The sequence below is a fragment of the Adiantum capillus-veneris genome, chromosome 24 (assembly GCF_014529385.1).
Source record: "Adiantum capillus-veneris isolate H3 chromosome 24, ASM1452938v2, whole genome shotgun sequence".
NCBI lineage: Eukaryota > Viridiplantae > Streptophyta > Polypodiopsida > Polypodiales > Pteridaceae > Adiantum > Adiantum capillus-veneris.
In genome coordinates this window covers 58312881-58333340 of record NC_140954.1, presented here as the reverse complement: position 1 = coordinate 58333340, position 20460 = coordinate 58312881, and the positions used below count along the sequence as shown (strand labels likewise).

The following is a 20460-nucleotide window of genomic DNA, read 5'->3' as shown; positions in this document are numbered from 1 at the left end:
TAGCCAATAGGGTTTAAGAAGCATAAGTGATAGCCTTGTGACATGTGTCCCCCTTTCCCCTTTTGTGAGAGCTTTAGGTAATTAAATAATCCAACTAAACTCTCATTGGACCCCTTTGTCTTCTGGCCAATAGAAATCAGGCAAGACATGGCACTGTTGAATGCTCATTGGACCCCTTGGGAGACTAGCCAATAGTCTTTTAGAGAGCTTAATTCTTATTGGTTCTTTTATCAAGTGTTTTTAAATGAATTAAACTAGATTTACTCTAGCCTAATTCTCATTGGTCCACCTCTATGGCCATCCAATAGGATTTTTGTGCACCTTGTGGGCAATTGTTCTAGGGAGCTGAGTCCCCTATTCCCTTTGTGTAAAGGGAGCCTGTGAGTGTGTGTGTGCGCGCGCGCGTGTGTTTCTCTCTCATCCCCTACTTACACGGTTCGCCCCCTCCTATGTAGGAGTCTTGAAGACTTTTTGGCACTCACAAAGCATCCAATTTCACTAAGCTTGACCATTGGACACAACCTTTGAATTTTGGAACCTTAGCATCTTGGAAGTCTTAATGGACTGAACCTTAGGGTCTTTAAAGCCCATTGTTGCACATTGCTCTTTTGCAAATGGCCCCCCCTTTGGATCACTATTTTCCTCCTTTGGATCACTATTTTCCTCCTTTGGATCCCTATTGTGCCCGGTTTGCCAGCTTAACCAATATTCTAACTTTTTCTCCCCTGGTACCTCTCTATATTAAACGATCAATTTAACATGAGAAAATCATTTAAAGAATTAGACATTAGTTATTATGACACACACACACACACACAAAAGATCTTGGCATATAATATGTTGATTGTCACATTGCACTCAAGATCTAGGCATGATCAAGCTCAAATGATGCTCATGACTTTTAGGAGGGCCTCTTGCTATTCGCTTGAGCACATTGCTATCTCAATTAGGATAAGAGTTCATAACTCATGTTGATGACAAGTTTCTTGCGTAGTGAACAGAAGTCTATATGTTAGGAAAACATTAGCCGATCCACCCGCGTTATGAGTAAAAAAAGACACGCTTGTGTTGTGTGCATATGCTAATATTGGCATTGAGTGTAACTGTCACTACATTTCAATGGAGTATCGCAATATTTCTTGGGCAAAACAAAGCATCTTAGAAAAGAGAATGACAAGGAATAAACTGTCAAATACCATTTTCTTTGGACAATTTCACCAAAAGGGGTTAAAACTCAGCTAATTGATGCAGCTTCAATTTTGTGGAGCCTATGGATTTGGCTGCTACAATGATTTTATCTATAGCAACCAAAATCCTTACACTTGATAGACCAAAATTGTCATTGCAGAATCAAGACTCAAATAACACTTAAACCATGCATAACATACCAAGTTCATTTAAGAGATTTTACAAGGGCTGCAGCGACGTTACCTACATTGTCTACACAATATGCAACATTGATTACCCTTTCTATTTATCTGGCAGTCTGAGGAGTACTATAGCATAATTGGATTCCAAAGGTGAACTGCTGCTTGAGGCAATTTTGCTCCCCGTCTATAATATTGTGTCAAACCCGGTACATTGACAACATTCCTCATCTCCTCTTGTAAGTTATAAGAAAGCTTCGAAGTACAATCTTCAACTTTGAGTATGTCACTACTCTTACGTTTACAAAACCATAGTTGCAGTATACAGATAATATCAGGTTAGCTGCTTGTTTATGGCTCCAAAAAACTTGCCCCGCTTGAAGCCCTCTCAAAATGACCGGTACAAAATCGTTGAAAAGTGCTACTCTCAATAACATGTTTCAACAATTCACCAATGCACCACAAAGCAGCTGCTTCTTCTCACTATATACAATGACAATAAGGTCTACAAAATGTAAGTGGGAAATACAACATAATAAGAACTACGTACAACAGTCAATGTGAAACTGCTAGTGAGTATGCTGGCAAGATAGGTGGCCATCACTCTCGGGAGGTAGACCATGTTAGCACTTAGTGAGGGCACATCCTCTTGCAATATAAACCTAAGGGTTCTGCAAAACGCAATCCTTGAAAAACACCAATTACATTTTCACATATATTTACAGACAGAGCAGGGTCATATTACATGATCCATAAGCTTTTTCAAAAGACATGATATTTTACCTGCAGTAAGTCCAGTAACGTTTGCTTTTGCTATACCTTCTTAAAGATGAGTTGCTTTCTATTCACTCATGCAAAATAGGATGTGGGCCCCTATACCTTCACTGCCTTCCCAAAAGGGGAACATCAACAATCAAATTCATCACCTTCTCCGCTACTTGATCTCCGTAAACTGGAATGTCAACAGTAAGCTGAATGTGCTGGTCACACTGATTCAGAAAAGAACCTGATTCTTTGACTGGTGGTTCAGGGGTCCGCTTACAAGCCGACGTATTTCGGTAATTTCGTCTTACTGAGACGCCCGTTTTCTGACACTTCTCAACTTGATTGTACCTATTATTCTTCTTGACAAAACTTGTACCAGCCTTGCAGGATGCTGAATGCAAGCTCAATCCTTGAGATTTCGCAGATAAATTGGTCTGGTTAGCTTGTCTAAGAGGTGTGACAGCCGCAGCCAATGCCGCTCGAGCTGCAAGAGGGCTTAGGCGCGGCTGTCCGTGCAGAAGGGTTGATGAGTTGTCTGCACAACCTGATCTTAAACTCTTGCGACTCCTGAGTACCAAAGAAGTTACAGAGCTCCTTTTTGAATCCTTCTTTCCTTTCTGACTTTTGATTGCTACATCTCCTGAAAATAACCCCACTGACCAGCTAAGAACTGAGACTCGATAAAATCAAAGCAAAGGAACACTCAAATCACGCTTTGGCTTACCTGCAAGAATTTCTTCAGTAGACAGAGCTTTCTCCCTCATGTTGTCTGCCAGCATGATAATTCTTTCCAACTCTTCTTCCAGATTCCCATTCTCTGGGTTTGTATCAAGCATATCGCTGCTCACATTCAGTAAGTTGCCAGTATATGATTGGTCACATGCTGTGCCACACTGGCTGACTCGAAGGTCATTCTGTTCCTCTATACCCATCATATGAAATCCACTAAGGGTAAATGCCTTAGCCTATATGTGTTTACACTAAAATAGTCAGTTACACCTTCCAAGGAGGTTGGGCATATACTACTTCAAAATTTAAACATTTAACAATCTATACCTGCATGTTCCTACAAGTGCCATTTGATAGAGATCTCAATTGGTTGCTGCAGATGCCAATTGGACGCAAACTGATATCCTTTTAGAAAAATCAACGACAGAAGCCTCTTGTTGTTCGCCAACTGAGGATTAATCTCCTGTCATGTATAGGCAACTAATTCATACTTCTGCAACTAAGTAAAAACTCTAGTTCTTTGTCACATTTATGCTACCAGGAGCAATGCTGCACTTTCGTTGCTTTGTTGTTGCATTCCCACTACTAAATTTGTTGCTCGCTCAGCTTTCTTCTAGTAATATGCTGCATGAAAACATGAAATAACAAAATGAAAGACAATTGATAATACCAAGACACTCTTGTTTCTTGAGCATCAGCCACAGTTCACATTTTCAAGAAAGTTTATAGCTTGGATATGTGTCACATGTAGTCTAAAGCCTTTGATGGTTTGAACTGAACCTTACACCTGGCCCAGTTGGAGTCAAAGGACACCCCCCAAACAATCAATAGCCCTCAAAGAGCAGAAACCCTTATCCATGGAGAATAGAGAATGTAGACCCAAACTACCGATAGTGGTCATTTCTAATGATGATAGGAAGACTAACAGCTTCAACTAACTACCACCAAGATATGTGCAAACTTGTGATGAGCCAATGACGTGGCACTAGTAAGGGTGGCACCAAAGTGAAGTAGCTGGGAAGCAAAAGATCAAAGGATCTTACTTTGATTGTGGAAACCCGTGAAATGCGACACAAAATCCACCGCCAATTGCGACTTTAGGATGATGATGATGTGGCAGCGGTGTATGTATATACCACCATGGCACTGTTGGTGTGGCTGATTTTTTCGTGGAAGACAGCAATTGTTAAAAGCCATTGACTTTTAAGCTTTTTGGCCAACTGCCTATAAATTACTGGGCAAGGCCCAGTTGTATAGACATATTTGGTGAGTGGTCTTTCAAAAGAACAGTTAGTAATTAATAAAGAAATACAACCAAAGGTGCTCGACTTGTGGGCCAATACTCTCTGAAGAGGAAGCACGCCTCTTCCATGTCATCTACAAAGTGCAAGTGTGATCTTTTTGTTCAGTTCTAATCTTTCAGTTATTAAACATGTATTCGAGTGGGTCACACCGACAGGTGATTACGGTGGTATCAAAGCTCAGCTTTCTTCCTGTTCTTACAAAAGGAATGATCACTTACAATCGAGACTAACCCTAGCCCGAACTCCAACTTCGCCATAGGCAACTAATACAACCCTCTTGCTTCGGAGGCTCCCGCAACAATTCCATTTGATCATGAATATTTGGTGGATTTTGTTTGAGAATTGCAAACGGCTATAACTTGGAGTAGTATGCACCGTATGTGGAAGATGAAGATTTTCAAAATCTTTATGAAATTTTGGGATAAACTTTACCTCTTCAGGTAACGTCTTCTTAATCTCAAGCATCTGTCTCGGCATATGTCCCACCTATTCTCCTTGTTCCACCAAGCCTTTACCTTCTCACATGCCATGTTACACAATTCTGGACCTGATGGGAGGTGTTTTCCGTACTATGGCCAACGATAATCCTTTGACAGTTCTCCTCTTACCTTGACAGTTTCTTCATTACCACCACAATTGGACCCTTTTACCATCCATGGCAAGATCTCATATGATATATCCAAGTTTCTTTCCTTATTTTCATCCAACCAACCATGTTGCCCAGTCCCAAACCACTCAAAGACGGTGGTCTAAGATCAAGTTCAACACACTTTCAGGAGTCCAAGATAGATTAAAAGATTTGCAGTTTCTTCAACAACTTGATGTTGTCTTCAATAACGGACATTGCACAGAAGAATCCAAGCATGCTCAGGTCATCGGATTCTTAAAGAAAATGCTCTACGACGGTGGAGAGCCCTTATTGCCAAACCCTCTGCTCCAAAAACTTGGTCACAGTTCAAGAGTGCTTTTGCAAAAAAAATTATCTCATTGCAGCTTTCGAGTTAAAAATTTAATCTACTTGGAACCAATTGATGATGTATCCTACAGTATCAACAATTTTTGGATGCTTTACTTCCTACTTCCCTCTTAAGTATTGTACTTTGGCGGATCAGTGTCAAGTATTGTTGTGGACGCCCTTCTCCATTACACAAGTATCGTCTTACCATCAAATTTTCTACCATGCAAGAGCTTATGGATCATGCTACACTTCGCTACAAGATGATGGCCGGAAAACTTACTTTCACCAATGATAAATCTTCTTCCAAGAATGCCTCTCTTCTTCCTACACCCACTATTCTTGCACCTTTTGATACACCGCCTAACTGCACAAATCAACAAACCTTTCAATTCTCAACCTTAATGCCATGCAATAGGAGCTTCTAAGAAAGAAGATTAAGTGCTACAACGTCTCAAACAGGACATACTTTTTGTGCTTGTCCCTCCTTGCGGCAATCTAATTTGTCAGCCATCCCCAACCTAATAAGCGCCCTCAAGCATAGGTTGGCTTGATTGTCAAAATGATTGGTACTTTGTTGAATGATGCATCATGGGAACTCTTTAGATCTTGGGGACAAGTAAACGGAAAAAAAGACTAGATATTCTTACATGCCGGAGCTTCAAAAACTTTTCTTTCAAAGCATTTTGTAGCAAGCCTTGGCATTGATTATGCCCATTTAGATGCTTGGTTTGCAGACAAGCAAAACCCAACAATGGTTCAGCACACTCTCTTCTCCCAGTAGCTATTGCTACATAATCGGCGATGGAGACAAGATGGCGACGACAATATATTACCGAAGACCCGATAGCAACTTTCAAAAAGGAGATGGCGGCAATTTCATCAAGCCTCGCATCAATTCACACTCGCTTGGATCAAATGCAAATGCAAACCCCTTCTCGGAGTCAACCAACAACTTCTCAGACAATACAGGCATCTTCTTCCGACGCTTCAGTGATCGACCAGGAAGAACCACTCAAACAAAAGCCTTCGGAACTCAAATTTTCTCACCCAAAGCATGGTTTCTCAGAGACAACTAGACGCAAAGTACCTTCGTGCGAGCAACAAAAGTCTCAGCATGAATGTTCTTGGAAATGCTACAGTTCTCAGCAGTCAACTTCTTATTGGAATCATCAGCAACAAAAGCAACAATATGAAGCTTCCAACAGATCATCAGCAATATCAAGATGGGTTTACTTAGTGGCACATATATCCGACCCTAGTCGAGTACTCGATCGTGAACGCCGCGACGTTGGACAAGTTCCCCCTCGCGAGCCAAGCCCTACATTTAAGTCTTTCTTGTCTGATGGTGGTAAAGTTGAAGATTTATTGATCCTTTCCTTGTGCAAGAGGATCCTTCAAAGGTCTAAGAGGCGACAACTCCCTAAACCTCCCCCTTTTCAATTGGAAGCCTTAATACCCGCTGAGAAAGCTGAAGATTCAGAAGATTCCAGTTCTTATGTGACAACCAACGAACACATAAACCCTTCTTTGATTGTGATCCAAGCAGGAAAATTTGCCTCGTCACCGTCCTTGCAAAATACAGTCTTTGTCTCTAAACAGAATCCAGATACCAGATGCTATGGTGAATGATAATTCTTCAAACTTGAAGACTCCCGTCCTTGCCTTCAGTGGTGCAAAGGATAAAGCGGATACAGACTCTTGCAGCACGACTTCAGTCGCTGCAAATGAATCTTTGGACACAACTTGTTCCATAGATAAACCTTTATAGATGGATGTACCTCCAAACACTACTCTGACCCAGTCTACGACATCCCTTCAGGAGGATGTTACTGTTCCAGACAAAGCAATGGAATACCTTACAGATTTCCAACCAATGGTCATCACTCAACAGAAAATTCAAGTCAGTTTACCAATAATTTCACTCGAAGCAGATACAGATTCAATCTTTTCTTGGACAAAGCTCGAAGTTACAAAAGACTTTGACAAAGACACTTATCAAGTTACAGATATGATCAGTTTTCAGTTTGGCAAAATAGTCATGGTCAATAATAGTGCCCATGACGTGGGACTTAACAGAAAGAGCTTTGGATGCAGAAGCACAACAACAATACATTTCCTTCTCCCGGAGTTTCTACAACTACCCTGGGTTTTATTTAAAGAGGGAGGGAATGTCACGATTGTGACTATGTTAACAACAATACATCTACTCCTAGTTGCAGATACGCGAAGTGCCATGCCAAGCAGAACCCCTATGCTTGGATGGTCACACCCCTTCGCCCAAAAGACGTGCCTCTTCGTCAAAAGCCACACTCCTTCGACGACTGGTCACACCCCTTCACTCTACGAGTGCGACTCTTCGCCCAATGGTTGCAGCTCTTCGCCGAAAGGATGTGTCTTTACGTCTAAAGTCATGTCTCTTCACTAAGAGACATGTCTTTTCATTTGTCTCTTCGTCTCCTATATAAGGAGCCTATTGTACTCAGTTTAAAAACAAGTCAATCAATCGAACACAGAGTCTTCTAAGTCTTGTTCTAAGTTCAGTTTTAGTTTCTTAAGTCTTAATCATGAGTTTAAGTACTTAATTAAGGATTAGAGACTAGAATCCTTACAATCCCAATGGGAGAAGTACTTACCCTTAGTGGAGTATGCCTACAATAACACTGTACATACTTCCACGGGAAAAGCACCTTTCGAGATAATTGAGGGAAGATCCAAAAGTCCCCTGCTACTTAAGGTACACAGATCTTCGCTGCAGATAAGTATAGCCGAGACCTACAAGAATCTTTCCAAAAGATTAAGGATGCTATCTCTATCTCACAGCAAAGGCAAAAGGCTGCTGCTGATAAGCACAGAAGAGCCCAAGCCTTTAAAGAAAATGATTGGGTCTTACTCAAATTTCCAAAGGCTCAATTAAGACACACGACGGGCAAGAATCCTACAGGACACCAAAAGTACTATGCTAAGTTAGCAAAAAGGTACTATGGTCCCATAGTTGCCACGGAGTTTCGAAACGTTTTGCTTGAAACGAGTTTCAGAAGTTTCGAAATGGTTTCGTCCGAGAAAGAAACGCCAAAACAGAAGTTTTGTGCAAACTAAAGAAATGTACGTAAGTTCAAGTGGTATAAGCTGAGATCTATGTTTTAAGCATTACCTTACAATTAGACATGAAAAAGAGGAAAAATAGGACTAACTTTCATCATTAGAAGCAAAACAGAAGCTACATTCATGACATTGAGGATTTCATGACCGAAACAAAGAGCAAGAGGCTTCAAGGTTTACATGTAACATGAGCCTTGCCTTTACCTTTGAAACGTCCAAACTCATACAGAAACGTTTCGTAGAAACGCGTTTCTTGGCAACACTATATGGTCCCTTCCAGATTCTTAGGCCAATCAATGAGATGGCCTATCAACTCAAGTTGCCCAGCCATTGGCTCATACACAATGCTTTTCATGTGGGCCTACTAAAGCCTTACAAAGGCGAGCCACCTCAAGAACCTACTATTAAAGACCCACCGGAGATCGAGGACCAAGAAGAGGTGTTGCAGCCCGAGTCCATTCTCCGGCATGAAGACAAGGTACTAAGAGGCGGTAAGACTATCCGACGATATCTTATTAAGTTTAAGAATTATCCTTTTGAAGATGCTAGATGGATGCAAGGCATACAATTAGAGGGTAATCTAAACCTTGTCAATGCTTACAATGCTTCCCTAGAGTAAGCAAATGTACAAATGTTTAAAATGAACAAAGTTTTTATCTTATAAGACTCTCTTTTTCTTTATTGTGCACAAAAATAAAGTAGTATGCATGCTTAGATCAAGTTTGCGAAGACGACGTCTCCCAAACACCAAGTAGAGCTTGTCACTCTACTATGGAAGATTGATAGGACTAATGTGCAGACATGCTTGCGACAGCTAGGCTCTCAAGCGCCAAATGGACTAGTCATCCATTCTGGAACGATATCGTAGGGTAACATAGGGATCCTCTACCCACTAGAAAAAAGACTAATGAATATGCTTTATCTTCTCTACCCCATAGTCGAGGACAACTATGATTTCAAGAGAGAGATAATGTCATAATAACTAATATCTAATTCTCCTAAATGATTTTCTCATGTTAAACTGATCATTTAATATGGGGAAGTGCCAAGGGAGAAAAAGCTAGAATATTGGTTAAGCTGGCACACCAGCCACAGTAGGAATCCAAAGGGAGGGCCATCTGCAAAAGAGCAAGGTGCACAATGGGCTTTAAAGACCTAAGGTTCAGCCCATTAAGACTTCCAAAATGCTAAGGTTCCAAAATTCAAAGGTTGTGTCCGAAGGTCAAAGCTTAGGAAAATTCGATGCTTTGTGTGTGTACAAAGAGTCTTCATAAGTCCTACATAGGAGGGGGTGAGTCCTTGAAGTAGGAGATGAGAGAGAAACACACTCAAAAGCTCCTGTACACAAAGGGAATGAGAGACACGTGTCAGCTCCCTAGCCCAGGTGCCCACAAGGTGTACTCAAATCCTATTGGATCGCCATGGAGGTGGATCAATGAGAATTAGGCTAGAGTAAATCTAGTTTAATTAATTTAAAAACACTTAATAAAAGAACCAATACGAATTAAGCTCTCTTTGAGGACTATTGGATAGTCTCCCAAGGGGTCCAATGAGCATTCAGCAACCCAATGGCTTGCCTGATTCCTATTGGCCAGGAGACAAAGGGGTCCAATGAGAGTTTAGTTGCTTTAATTAATTACCTAAAGCTATCACAAAAGGAGAAAGGGGGACACATGTCAGAAGGCTATCACGTATGCTCTTGAAATTCCATTAGCTAAGCCTGGAGAGGTCCAATAGGGTGTGAGCATGAGCAAATAGCAAGAGGGGTCGACCAAGAGAGAGGGGGCTGATTTTCTCAAGACATTATTGCATACACACTCACACTAGTCCATGTGTGGAGTAAGAAGACTCTCTCTCTCTCCTTCTCAAGCTTTAATGGAAAGCTTATCACTTACTCCAAGCTTGTGAGAAGGAGATCTACACCAATAACTCTTGGCTTTGTGATGCAGATCCAACCAAGATCCAAGCTTCAATGCATGTTCATCTCCTCTACCATGCTAATTACTAAGCTAAGCTATGCTAATATGAGTGATTATGTGAGGAGATGTACATCTTTCTCGTAAGACTACTCCTTCCTCTCAATCTACTCTCATACCCCGCTAGCTCTCACCATCTTCGAAGGCGTGTGAGGTCTTGGGTCTGAGACCGTGAGGGAATTGATGTTGTGTTTTATAAGTGTTTTGCTTAGTGCTTGAAGCTTCCATCTTTATTACACTAGCTAGTATTGAAGGAACACAAAGAATTGTATTGTAAAATGTCTCTCTTGATGGGAGAAACCATAATACAAAGCCTTTTGGAGGGGGACCGGCTCATGTAAATCCGGTCCTCAACTATTGTCAATAGCTTAATTTCTCTCTCTTTTGAAGTATTGATCATTCTATCTAACTAGGTGTTATGCTTTTTGTTGCTCTCTCCATCCAAGCACTCTTGTTATTCTCATTAGGAATCTATTCTAATGAAATGCTCACTATGTTCATGCTATTTTCTGCTACACACGAGCTACTAGGCCATTAAATGTTACAAGCTAGCACTAAAACTGTCCAAAACAACCAGCGCGATTTGCGAAAATCCGTACAGCATGCCATGTCATCAGCTAGCGCAATTCACAGACGTCCATACAACTACCAGATCATCAAACCTTTACACGGTTTTTTGTGTGTGTGCCTTTTAATATTTAGGCCCCTCAGCACGAACCTTATAAGTTGGTAATTCTTCTTTCCTCTAGGATTTTAGGCCCCTTGGCTAGAATCTACAAAACACAGTTAGTTCTGACCCTAAGGTCACTCAAATGCCCTAGTGATGCAATGCCACATAGAGAGAATTATTCACGCGCAGAGGATTCTGGCCTTGACCAAAGGATTGACATGGACCACCTTTCTAGGGAGAGTGAATTTGAGGCAAGCCGAACGAATGCATTGGACTTATGTGTCTATGACCTTGACACAAAAACCCTAACCCTAAAACCCGTCACATTTCGTTGCTGTAACTTGTTAGCAAAACTGAAAGGTAATCAATAAACTAAGACTTGATGGGCTTCCTTGTTTCAAATCTTTTATATTAAAGACATTAATTCCACAAACACCTTGACTCCCCTCACACCTAAAGAGCAAGTTGACTTCTTTAAACTAACCTTGTCACCATTGTAGAGGCTTCACAGCTCCTATCAAGGCACTCAAGGTGACAAACAAGATATCATTTTGTAACAAAACTCTTTAGTTAATGCTCTCCAATGTATGAAAACAAAATATCTAGCTTTGATAGAAAAGTATACAAAAGAAAGCTTTCACTGAGGTTTATTACACCGACAATCACTAAAGAGCACACACCTTGATTTGTATCAAACTTGCGAAGCTTCAATGAGATTGCTTCCACGCTAGAAAATTTGGTGCTTTCAAAACCTTATGCGCAACAGACTGTTGTTCACAAACAACTACCAACATATATTATTTCTCCTCCTTGCCAAGAAATACTTAATAGTCACTTTCCGAGACTCTAAAAGTTTTGTCCATGTTGCCCAACAATATAAGCAAGGCTTTGTAAATAGCTGCGTGTCACTCCAAGTGGTTAATATTGGTTGGTGCTTATTAAGCATGCCCTATGTCTAATTTTGTTTGACCCAACATTTGATATGGTTGACCATTTACAATTATTCAACACATGGACCGGCCGAGGAAGATATTAGAATGCTGCAATACTCCATTGCTCAAGTTGTAGGACCAAGTCGACTTGAGAAGTGAATTCCTTTTTCCCTTCATTGTGACAAAGGCTCTGCAAACTGAAATCCAATATCCTGTGGTAGCATGACTCTCTAGGATATGCTAATCTTCATCAAAATGCCCTTTTAGTTGTAGAATTTACTACAGCAGGCCATGTTGTCAAGGAAACACATCATGTCCAAAGGACCATAAACGTGCACGTAATCATGACTCATGAGCTCGTGTGCACCTAATTGAAGGCTAGCTTTGGTATTTTAACTAAGTGCCTCCTTGTATAATTACTGAATTTTCCTCCCATTAGGCGCCACGGAACTAAACATGTGTATAACTAATCTACTTACCTCACACACAACGAAAATTCTCTCTCTCTCTCTCTCTCTCTCTCTCTCTCTCTCTCTCTCTCTCTCTCTCTCTCTCTCTCTCTCTGTGTGTGTGTGTGTGTGTACGCAAACACTCACATTGTCGTCCTTCTCCATTGTCGCGCTGTGAAGCCAGAGTTGCGCTCGCTCTCTGCCGTCGTTCACTTTTAAACCCTGGATATCCTGCATCTCCTTCTAGCTCGACGAATCTAGCACCACAGTGAACACAATTTTCAAAAAGTATTCTTTCCTTGTCTTTGGCTGCCTTTGCAGGGCCTTACTCTTGAGTCTTGACTATAGAGTGCTAGTAAAATTTGAGCCTTAGGGTAGGGTCACACGCAAAACCTAAAGAAAAGAAAAGGTGGACTATTGTCCCAAAAAAAAAACTCGACAGCTCAAAGATTTACTGATTTTTCCTCTCCAATGACCTTTGGCCACATCACCATACTTCTTGTTTGTCTAAACCTAGACTTATACTTAGTTCACTTAAAGCTGAAAAAGAGTTTCAATAAGTTTTGGATTTGAGAGATGCACTTGCAAGTTTTTTGGTTTCCTAAAAGAACAATCTTTCCACAAACAGTTGGGTCTTCTAAGCTAGGTCTCGCGAAGTGCCAAAGCCAAACGCCTTGTTCTTCGTCCAAGGGTATTACAAGGCAATGCCCCTTGTAAATAAGTCTTTTGAGGTAGTTCTTTCGCATCCCTACAACAAAGTCCTAGGATTTGTAGGGGCTCTTGTGTAAAAATATAGCAAGGGAAAGACCTTAGCATTTGTTATGGCCTTTTTCTACAATGTATCGCATCTAAAAATGCAAGTAATGAAGTTCAGAGTGGCATAATTTTATAGGCTACTTTACTAGCTACTTATTGCTTCTACAAAAAAAATCACATTCATGATGACCATTTGGGAGAGGATTTACTTTCTCTTACTGTCTGGGCATTTTTTTGGTCACTAGGAGGTTTTTTCCCCATGCATTGTATATACGCCCATCATTCTAGGGCTAACTTATCTTTCCATTTGTGCACTAAGCAATACACTCTTTGTTGTGTGCCTTGAGCTTCTTCATTTTCTCCAAGTTATGTGTGTTTCTCTGCAACCCTAATTCCAACAATTTGTATCATAGCAGGTTGGGTCCTCCGAGCATACTCGCCAGTGTTGCCAGCACCTGCCTGATCACTTTCTCTCATTTGGGTGAGCTTAGGTGAGCGTCAACAAGTTGATTAATTTTGATTCGAGCTCATTTCGGTCTTCGTTTCCACTACAGGCGGTACTACGTAAGCAATTTTGTCCTTTGTGCAGAATTTCTATTAGTGCATTTTTTTACATAACAAGTCCCTTACATTCCTCTTTGGGTTGTGCTATATAGCACGTGTTAGTCCTGCTTCATTTTTCCTCTTCCCGTGCAGTCTTCACATCAGGTGCACTCACTAGCCTTGGCTGGCAACAACACAGATGTTTTCAAGATGTTTGATGATTAGGATAAACTGGATGGAGACAAGTACCCAATGTGGGCTTACATGATGACACATTCTCTTGTGTCAAAGGGTGTTTGGAATGTTGTTCAGGGCATGGATGTATGTCCGCATTCTGCGGATACAGACTCTGTTGAGGATGTTGTAGTTTTGGCAAGTCTGTTGTTGTTAGTGTTGCTTTACCTACTGCTAAGCAAGCTCGTTGGGATGTTAGAGGTGTGTAGGCTCATGCATTGCTTGCATTATCTGTGAAGCACACTATTACTCCTCACATTCGCTCAGCAAAATCAGTAAACAGGCTAAGGATACTCTAACTTATCTTTATGCAAGTTGCAATGAGGCTAAAATTACATTGTTACGTAAAGAGCTAGAGTTGAAGATTATGCAAGAGCAAGATGATATGGACGCTTTCCTTGCTAGTATCAAGGATATTAATGAGTAACTCATTTCTGCAAGCAAAGTTATTTTTTATAGTTCACTTGTGTAGATTGTTCTCGATACATTGCCAGATTCTTACCAAACTATTGCTAGTACTTGGACACTTATGACCCAAGGAACCCCTCAAGCTGTCAAGTTTGATGCATCATGCACATTGCTATTGTAAGAGTCACTCTCAAAAAAGAACAGGGCTAAATAGTGTGTTGCTCAAAGAGAAGGTGGTAACAACAACATAGCCACTTCTCATGGTTCTTCGTGATTGAGTGGCTGACATTTGTTCCTAATGCTTCTATCGGCAACACCTCTTTTGGGAATTCTAGTGAAAAAGGCAAGAAGAAGATGTGTTTCCATTATTGCAAGGCTAATGATCACTTGATAAAGCAATGTCCTAAGTTGAAGGCAAAAGAGGCCAAGAAGAAAGAGGCTGGATCCACTACAAGTGTAGCTATTGTAGAATCTTTTAGGAAAGGAGATTGTGATGCTAATATAGATGTAAAGTGGGCATTTAGTGCAAAGTGTACTTATGATCCTTTTGTCTATGATGCATGTATGTCAGTTGCTATAGATTCACATGTGTTGTACCTTGATAGTGGTGCTACAAATCACACTACTTCACATCGTGACTTGTTTACCTCTCTCGAGTTTGTCCCTCATGGGAATACGATCACTTGTGCCAACAATGCTGCTTATCCAGTCAAGGGAGTTGGAGATATTGTGCAAATTGCTACAAATGGTAGTTCTTTCACACTTGTTGATGCTTTTTATGTACCGGGGATAAAAAAGAACCTTTTGTTTGTATCTGCACTTGCTACACTTGGTCTTGTTGTCAATTTTGTGGATGACAGATGTACAGTTTATGATCTCAATTTTGATGATAAAATAGTTGTCTCTAGCATTTTGAGTCGCAGGTTGTATAAGCTCATTTTGTATGACAAGTCTCGGTAGAATTTTGAAACTGCAGTTGTGGATTCATAGGTTTTTTCAGATGCAAAACTTTGGCATGCACATTTTGGGCATCTGAATTTTGCCACTTTGTTGCATTCGCAGTAATCTGGTATGGATCTTCTTTACCGCCTTTTGAAGCACCTTCTAAGCATGTCTATGAAGGTTGTATTTTGGGTAAGATGCAACTTTCAAAGTTTCCAAAGGATGGTTTAGTACGGGCTACATGCAGGTTGCAACTTGTGCATAGTGATGTTTGTGGGCCTCTGCAAACTCCATCCTTAGGCAATTACCTCTAGTTTGTGACTTTCATTGATGATTACTCCATGCATGCATGGGTGTATCCACTTAAAGCTAAGTCTGAAGTGTTCATGTGATTCAATAAAATTTTGGCTATGGCTTAAAATGTCTCTATATGTACTATGGACACCCTCTGTTCAGATCAAGGGGGGGAGTATATGTCTCATGAGTTCAATGCATTTTTGGCTACTCATGGGATAAAACACCAATGTACAGTGCCTTTTACACCTCATCAAAATGGTGTTGTTGAAAGAAAAAACAGGTCTCTTACAAGATGGCACGATGTATGGTCAAGAGTCAAGCTTTGCCACATTTCTTTTGGCTTGAGGCTATCATGTGTGCTACTTATGTACTTAACAGGTGTCCTACCAAAGCCTTACAATCTATGACTCCTTATGAAGCATGTCATGACAAAAAGCCATCTATTGATCACATGCGCATTTTTGGTTGTTTATCTTATGCTTTGGTGCCACAAACACAACGCAAAAAATTGGATGATAAGGCTTTTAAGTGCATTTTTGCTGGTTACAGTACTGGAAGCAAAGGTTATTGGTTATAACATCTACAAACAAAAGGTAACTTGGTTGCATGAGATGTTGTATTTGTGAAAGGTTTTTTTAAGCTTTTGCATCATTACTTGGGTATAGTTTAAGCAATGTGATGGAGGTATTGCCTTGTGTCAAAGAAGTACAAGACATAACTATGTATGTTTGGACTTGACGACTGCAAACATAATGCTACTCCAATGGAAACAGGTTTGAAATTAAGTCTTCATGGTGATCTTGCTAATGTCACTCTTTATCAGCTCGATGCCTTATTTATGTATGCAATATGAGGCCATATATACAATTTGCAGTCTCACAGGTCAATAGGTTTATGCATAGCCAAGGGTCTGCGTTGGCAGGTTGTTAAGAGGATCTTTTGTGCTACTTGAGTGGCACTTTACATTTTGGGTTGTTTTATCCCAAGGGGGGATAGTTGCCGCCATATTTGCATGCTTTTTTGAATAGAGATTGAGTTGGTTGTTATGACACCCGAGTGTCCACAAGTGCTTTTTGTTTCATGCTTGCTAGTTCATGCATATCATGGTTGTGAAGCTGAGTACAAGGCAGTCTTCACAACTACAATTGAGTGTGTATGGCTCAGACGCCTGATGGTTGATTTGGGTGTTGGACAGAACATTGCCAACATCATCTACACTAACAATCAAAGCGCATTGGCAGCTGTGAGGAACCCAATTTTTCATGCTCGCACAGAGCACATTGAGGTGCATTATCGCTATGTCAGAGAGAGACTCTCAGCGGGAGAGATCAGTTTGGCTTAAGTGTCGACACAAGACAACCTTGCATATCTGTTCACAAAGGCATTGCCTCGTGAGAAGTTCAAAGCTCTCTGTAAAGCTTTGGGCTTGCTTCCCTTTGTGGATTGATCATGTCCTTAGGGCATGGCACTTCCCTATACATTATGTGTTGACTCTTGTTCACTGCATCACTCCCAAGGGGGATTTGTTACCATATATGTGGTCATGATGTGTTTGAGCACACTTAGGACCACCGAGGCTTTTTTTTCCCTCACTAGGAGGTTTTTCCCATGCGCATTGTATATACACCCTTCATTCTAGGCCTAAATTATCTTTACATTTATGCACTAAGCAATACACTCTTTGTTGTGTGCCTTGAGCTTCTTCATCTTCTCCAAGCTATGTATGTTTCCTTGCAACCCTAATTCCAACACTTTCTGTACACTTCTCCGCCTATGGATCCCTTCCATCATCTCCACCCTACCTCCCTCTCCCCCCCACTCCCAGCCCCCTCCCCCCCAACTACTACTCAAACTTTTAAGTGAAGAGTTGGATGTGCTTGCATTCCCTTTAGCAAGGAAGGGCTCCACTCTTCCAAGCATCATTTCCTCTCGCACTTTACCAAATTTTCTCCCTTTACCTATCGAACGAAGGGTGCTCTTAATAGTCGAAAGGTATTGAAAAGAGCATGTAGAAATTCAAATTCATGTCTTTTCAAGAATTTCTCACTTTTAGTAACAAACTTGTTCCAAATATCAAATTTTTCTCAAAAAATTATCAATCTATTATTAAGCTAAGTCATACTATAGATGTTGTTTTTTGAGATGCACTATCAATATGTGATCAAAAGCTATCTTCAGACTATTCGTTCAACCAATTTTTCCATGGTTGATGACTGGTGATGAGGAAGTAGCCAACTCAATTAGTGATGGAAGTGTCTTTTTTTTAATCCATACTCACAATTGTGAGAGAAGATGTTATATTAACTCAGAAAAGAATGTACAATAAGCCTCACCCACTACTTGTGCCTTGAGGGGACAACATTTCCAAAAAAAGGTTGTAAAATTCATAAGCAAGAGATGCTATTTTCCCATATCCACTAGCTCTTGCCGTAGATCAACGATCTACTTTCCCTTAAAGGGCACCTCCCGAGCAGCCCATGCAACTCAATGCATGGTTCCATTCTTCGGCTTGCAAAGCTGACCCTACTCTTGATCCTATTAAGTATATAAGCTCAGTGCTTTCACTCATGACATCATTCAATTGAGCAAAGGTTTTGGGATTTTGATACTTGCTTCCAATAGTAGTATTCGGTTATTTGTGTCTATGCTGGCATTTTTTTATTTTGAAATCTTCTCCCTCCCAAGATCAGGTCATTCCTAAAGAAGAGTACCTTCCATGTCCTCTACATCCATTTGCATATTTTGACAGCAAGACCCCGTGAGATGCAAGGGATCCTCCAAAACTACTTTGCACCCAAGGCAAGTGTCTATGACAATCCCTCAGGCAAGAATCTTATTCTCAGCATAGATAGTCCCCCCACATCACCTTCCAAGTGAATATCCTCATTGACACTTGCGAGTTTACCTCCCAAGTGATGCTTAAGACTTTCAACCAATCTAGACTAACGAATTCATAAGTGAAGTCAACTAGTCTACTTCATAAATCAGCTTGTTGTATGTTCCTAGCGTTTCACAAAGTAAAAAGATTCTGTTTGTGGGCCAATGCCAAGATTTTCAATCAATCTCTTAACCTGGCACATGTATTGGACCATTGCACATAATTATGGAGACTCTATTGATCAATGGCCTTTCATTTAAATTCAATGTTGTACCACTAACTAGTCTACATCCTCCCAGGAATGTGCCAACTTGGAGAAAGAGAGTGTCTTAATGCAATCAAAGAGAAAGACCTCGTTATAGATGCTCTTATGCTTCCCTTTCAAACATATTAAAAGAAAAAAAATGCAACATTAGATCAGAATTATGCTAATCTTAAGGGAAAGTTACCAAAATTTCCTTGACATTTGTGGAGATTACCAAAATACCCCAGACATTTCATAAATTTTTTCAAGAATACCCCTCAAATTTTAGCAAATCCCAAAATTACCCACACATTTGATATTTGTCACGAATTCCCAAAATCGCTTGAAATTTTCCATTATTCCTTAAATAACCCTCATCAATCTCATAAACATCTCTCATGGCATTATACTTGGTAACTTTTCGTAGGAAAATTGGTTATTACTCATATAGAGATAATAACACTAGGAATTTGGATGGTATTGTTTGTGGGCTCATCGTACACAACAATTCATTGCAAAACAATTCGCTATTTATAGGCACAAATGCCATTATCTGGGAGCATTGGTAGATACTTTTGTCCGAGGCACTTGAGGAGAGATAATAGCCATCACAAACAAGTTAATTATGTGAAAACATTTAGCAATCCATCCAAAATTCTTACAATTGTATTTTTTGGAATTTTTAAAATTCAAGGGTATTATAGGAATATGCATAAAAAACAAGGCTATTTTGGTAAATTTTCTAGCTTTAAACATACAAAGAAGAGTTTGTACTATCTAATCACTTGTTGTTGCATTTGGTGTTCCCCTCTCTCTCTCTCTCTCTCTCTCTCTCTCTCTCTCTCTATAGTTTAGTGATGTTAAAATGTTCACTTATGTGATGGAGGGGGGTAACTAATGTTAAACTACCCCTCCCTCCCTCCACTAACTGCACCCGTTTGAGATGCAGTTACATGTAAACTTGGTTACCTCCCTCTCTTTTCGTGTGTATGTGTGTGTGAGAGATAGAAGTCTAATCAAATATCCCATCTTTCTTTTCTAACAAGTTACCCTCCCATGTGGGGTACCTTAACTATATCTTTCTCCCTCTAAACTAGCACTTTAAGAATAAAGTCAAAGAACTAGGCACATAGTACCCAATGCAAATAACTTCTATTTTTGTGCCAAAATTATTGGCATAGAGGGCCATATGAATAAATATGCCAAGAATGCTTCATTGAGAATGGTATGTTTGCCAATCAAGTTCTTAGCAGAGCACCCTATCAGTGAGAGTGAGAGCTAAACAAATACAAGTGAATATGATATAGAACTCATGGAACCAAAACCATAAAACTCTTTTTTTAACATGCTAGAATCTTTTGACAAAAATAAAGGTGATTGTTTTCTTATGCAACAAGGTGAAGGTTCACATTAGCCGTGTGGCGTGAAACGAAGGACTTTTTGACAAGTTAAAAATCAAAAAATATTTATGAAAGTAAACCTATCATTAAAAAAAATAAAAAAATATCAAATACATACCTAACTCTCTTCTTTTGCGAGGCTTGTTTTAAAAAGATAAAAATAAAGCAACAAGCAAATTGAGAAAGTAAAAGGATAGTCCCAAAAACCAATAAAACGTTTGGGTTGCACAAGCAACTTTGAGTCATGTCATCCATGACTCTTCAACAAAGAGAAAGATAGATATCACATCATTTAGTGGGGGAAAAAGTCAAGCAAGTGCTAGAAAATAAAGATAACCACAAAATCAAAGGAGAGTTATCATGTGAGCAATCACATGGGCATTATAAAATAAGAGAAACTAGGATGGCCCATTGAAGATTAGAGGGACCCTTTGCAAGCTAAAAATAGACACGCATAAGAATGTACATCTCTCTCTCTCTCTCTCTCTCTCTCTCTCTCTCTTCTTCTC

At 40.1% G+C, this 20460-nt stretch overlaps 1 protein-coding gene across 1 annotated transcript; it reads right to left on the bottom strand.

Moving 5' to 3' along the window:
- Positions 1–1822: 1822 nt before the first annotated feature.
- LOC147426429 (uncharacterized) lies at positions 1823–12554 on the bottom strand. The gene is made up of 6 exons (XM_086498355.1): positions 12397–12554; positions 3400–3485; positions 3284–3324; positions 3189–3198; positions 2857–3097; positions 1823–2772 (listed from the first exon to the last, which is right to left on the bottom strand). Exons 2-6 carry the CDS (start codon positions 3436–3438, stop codon positions 2249–2251), a joined length of 855 nt encoding a protein of 284 aa, XP_086354481.1. The 5' UTR covers positions 3439–3485; positions 12397–12554; the 3' UTR covers positions 1823–2248.
- Positions 12555–20460: the final 7906 nt, after the last annotated feature.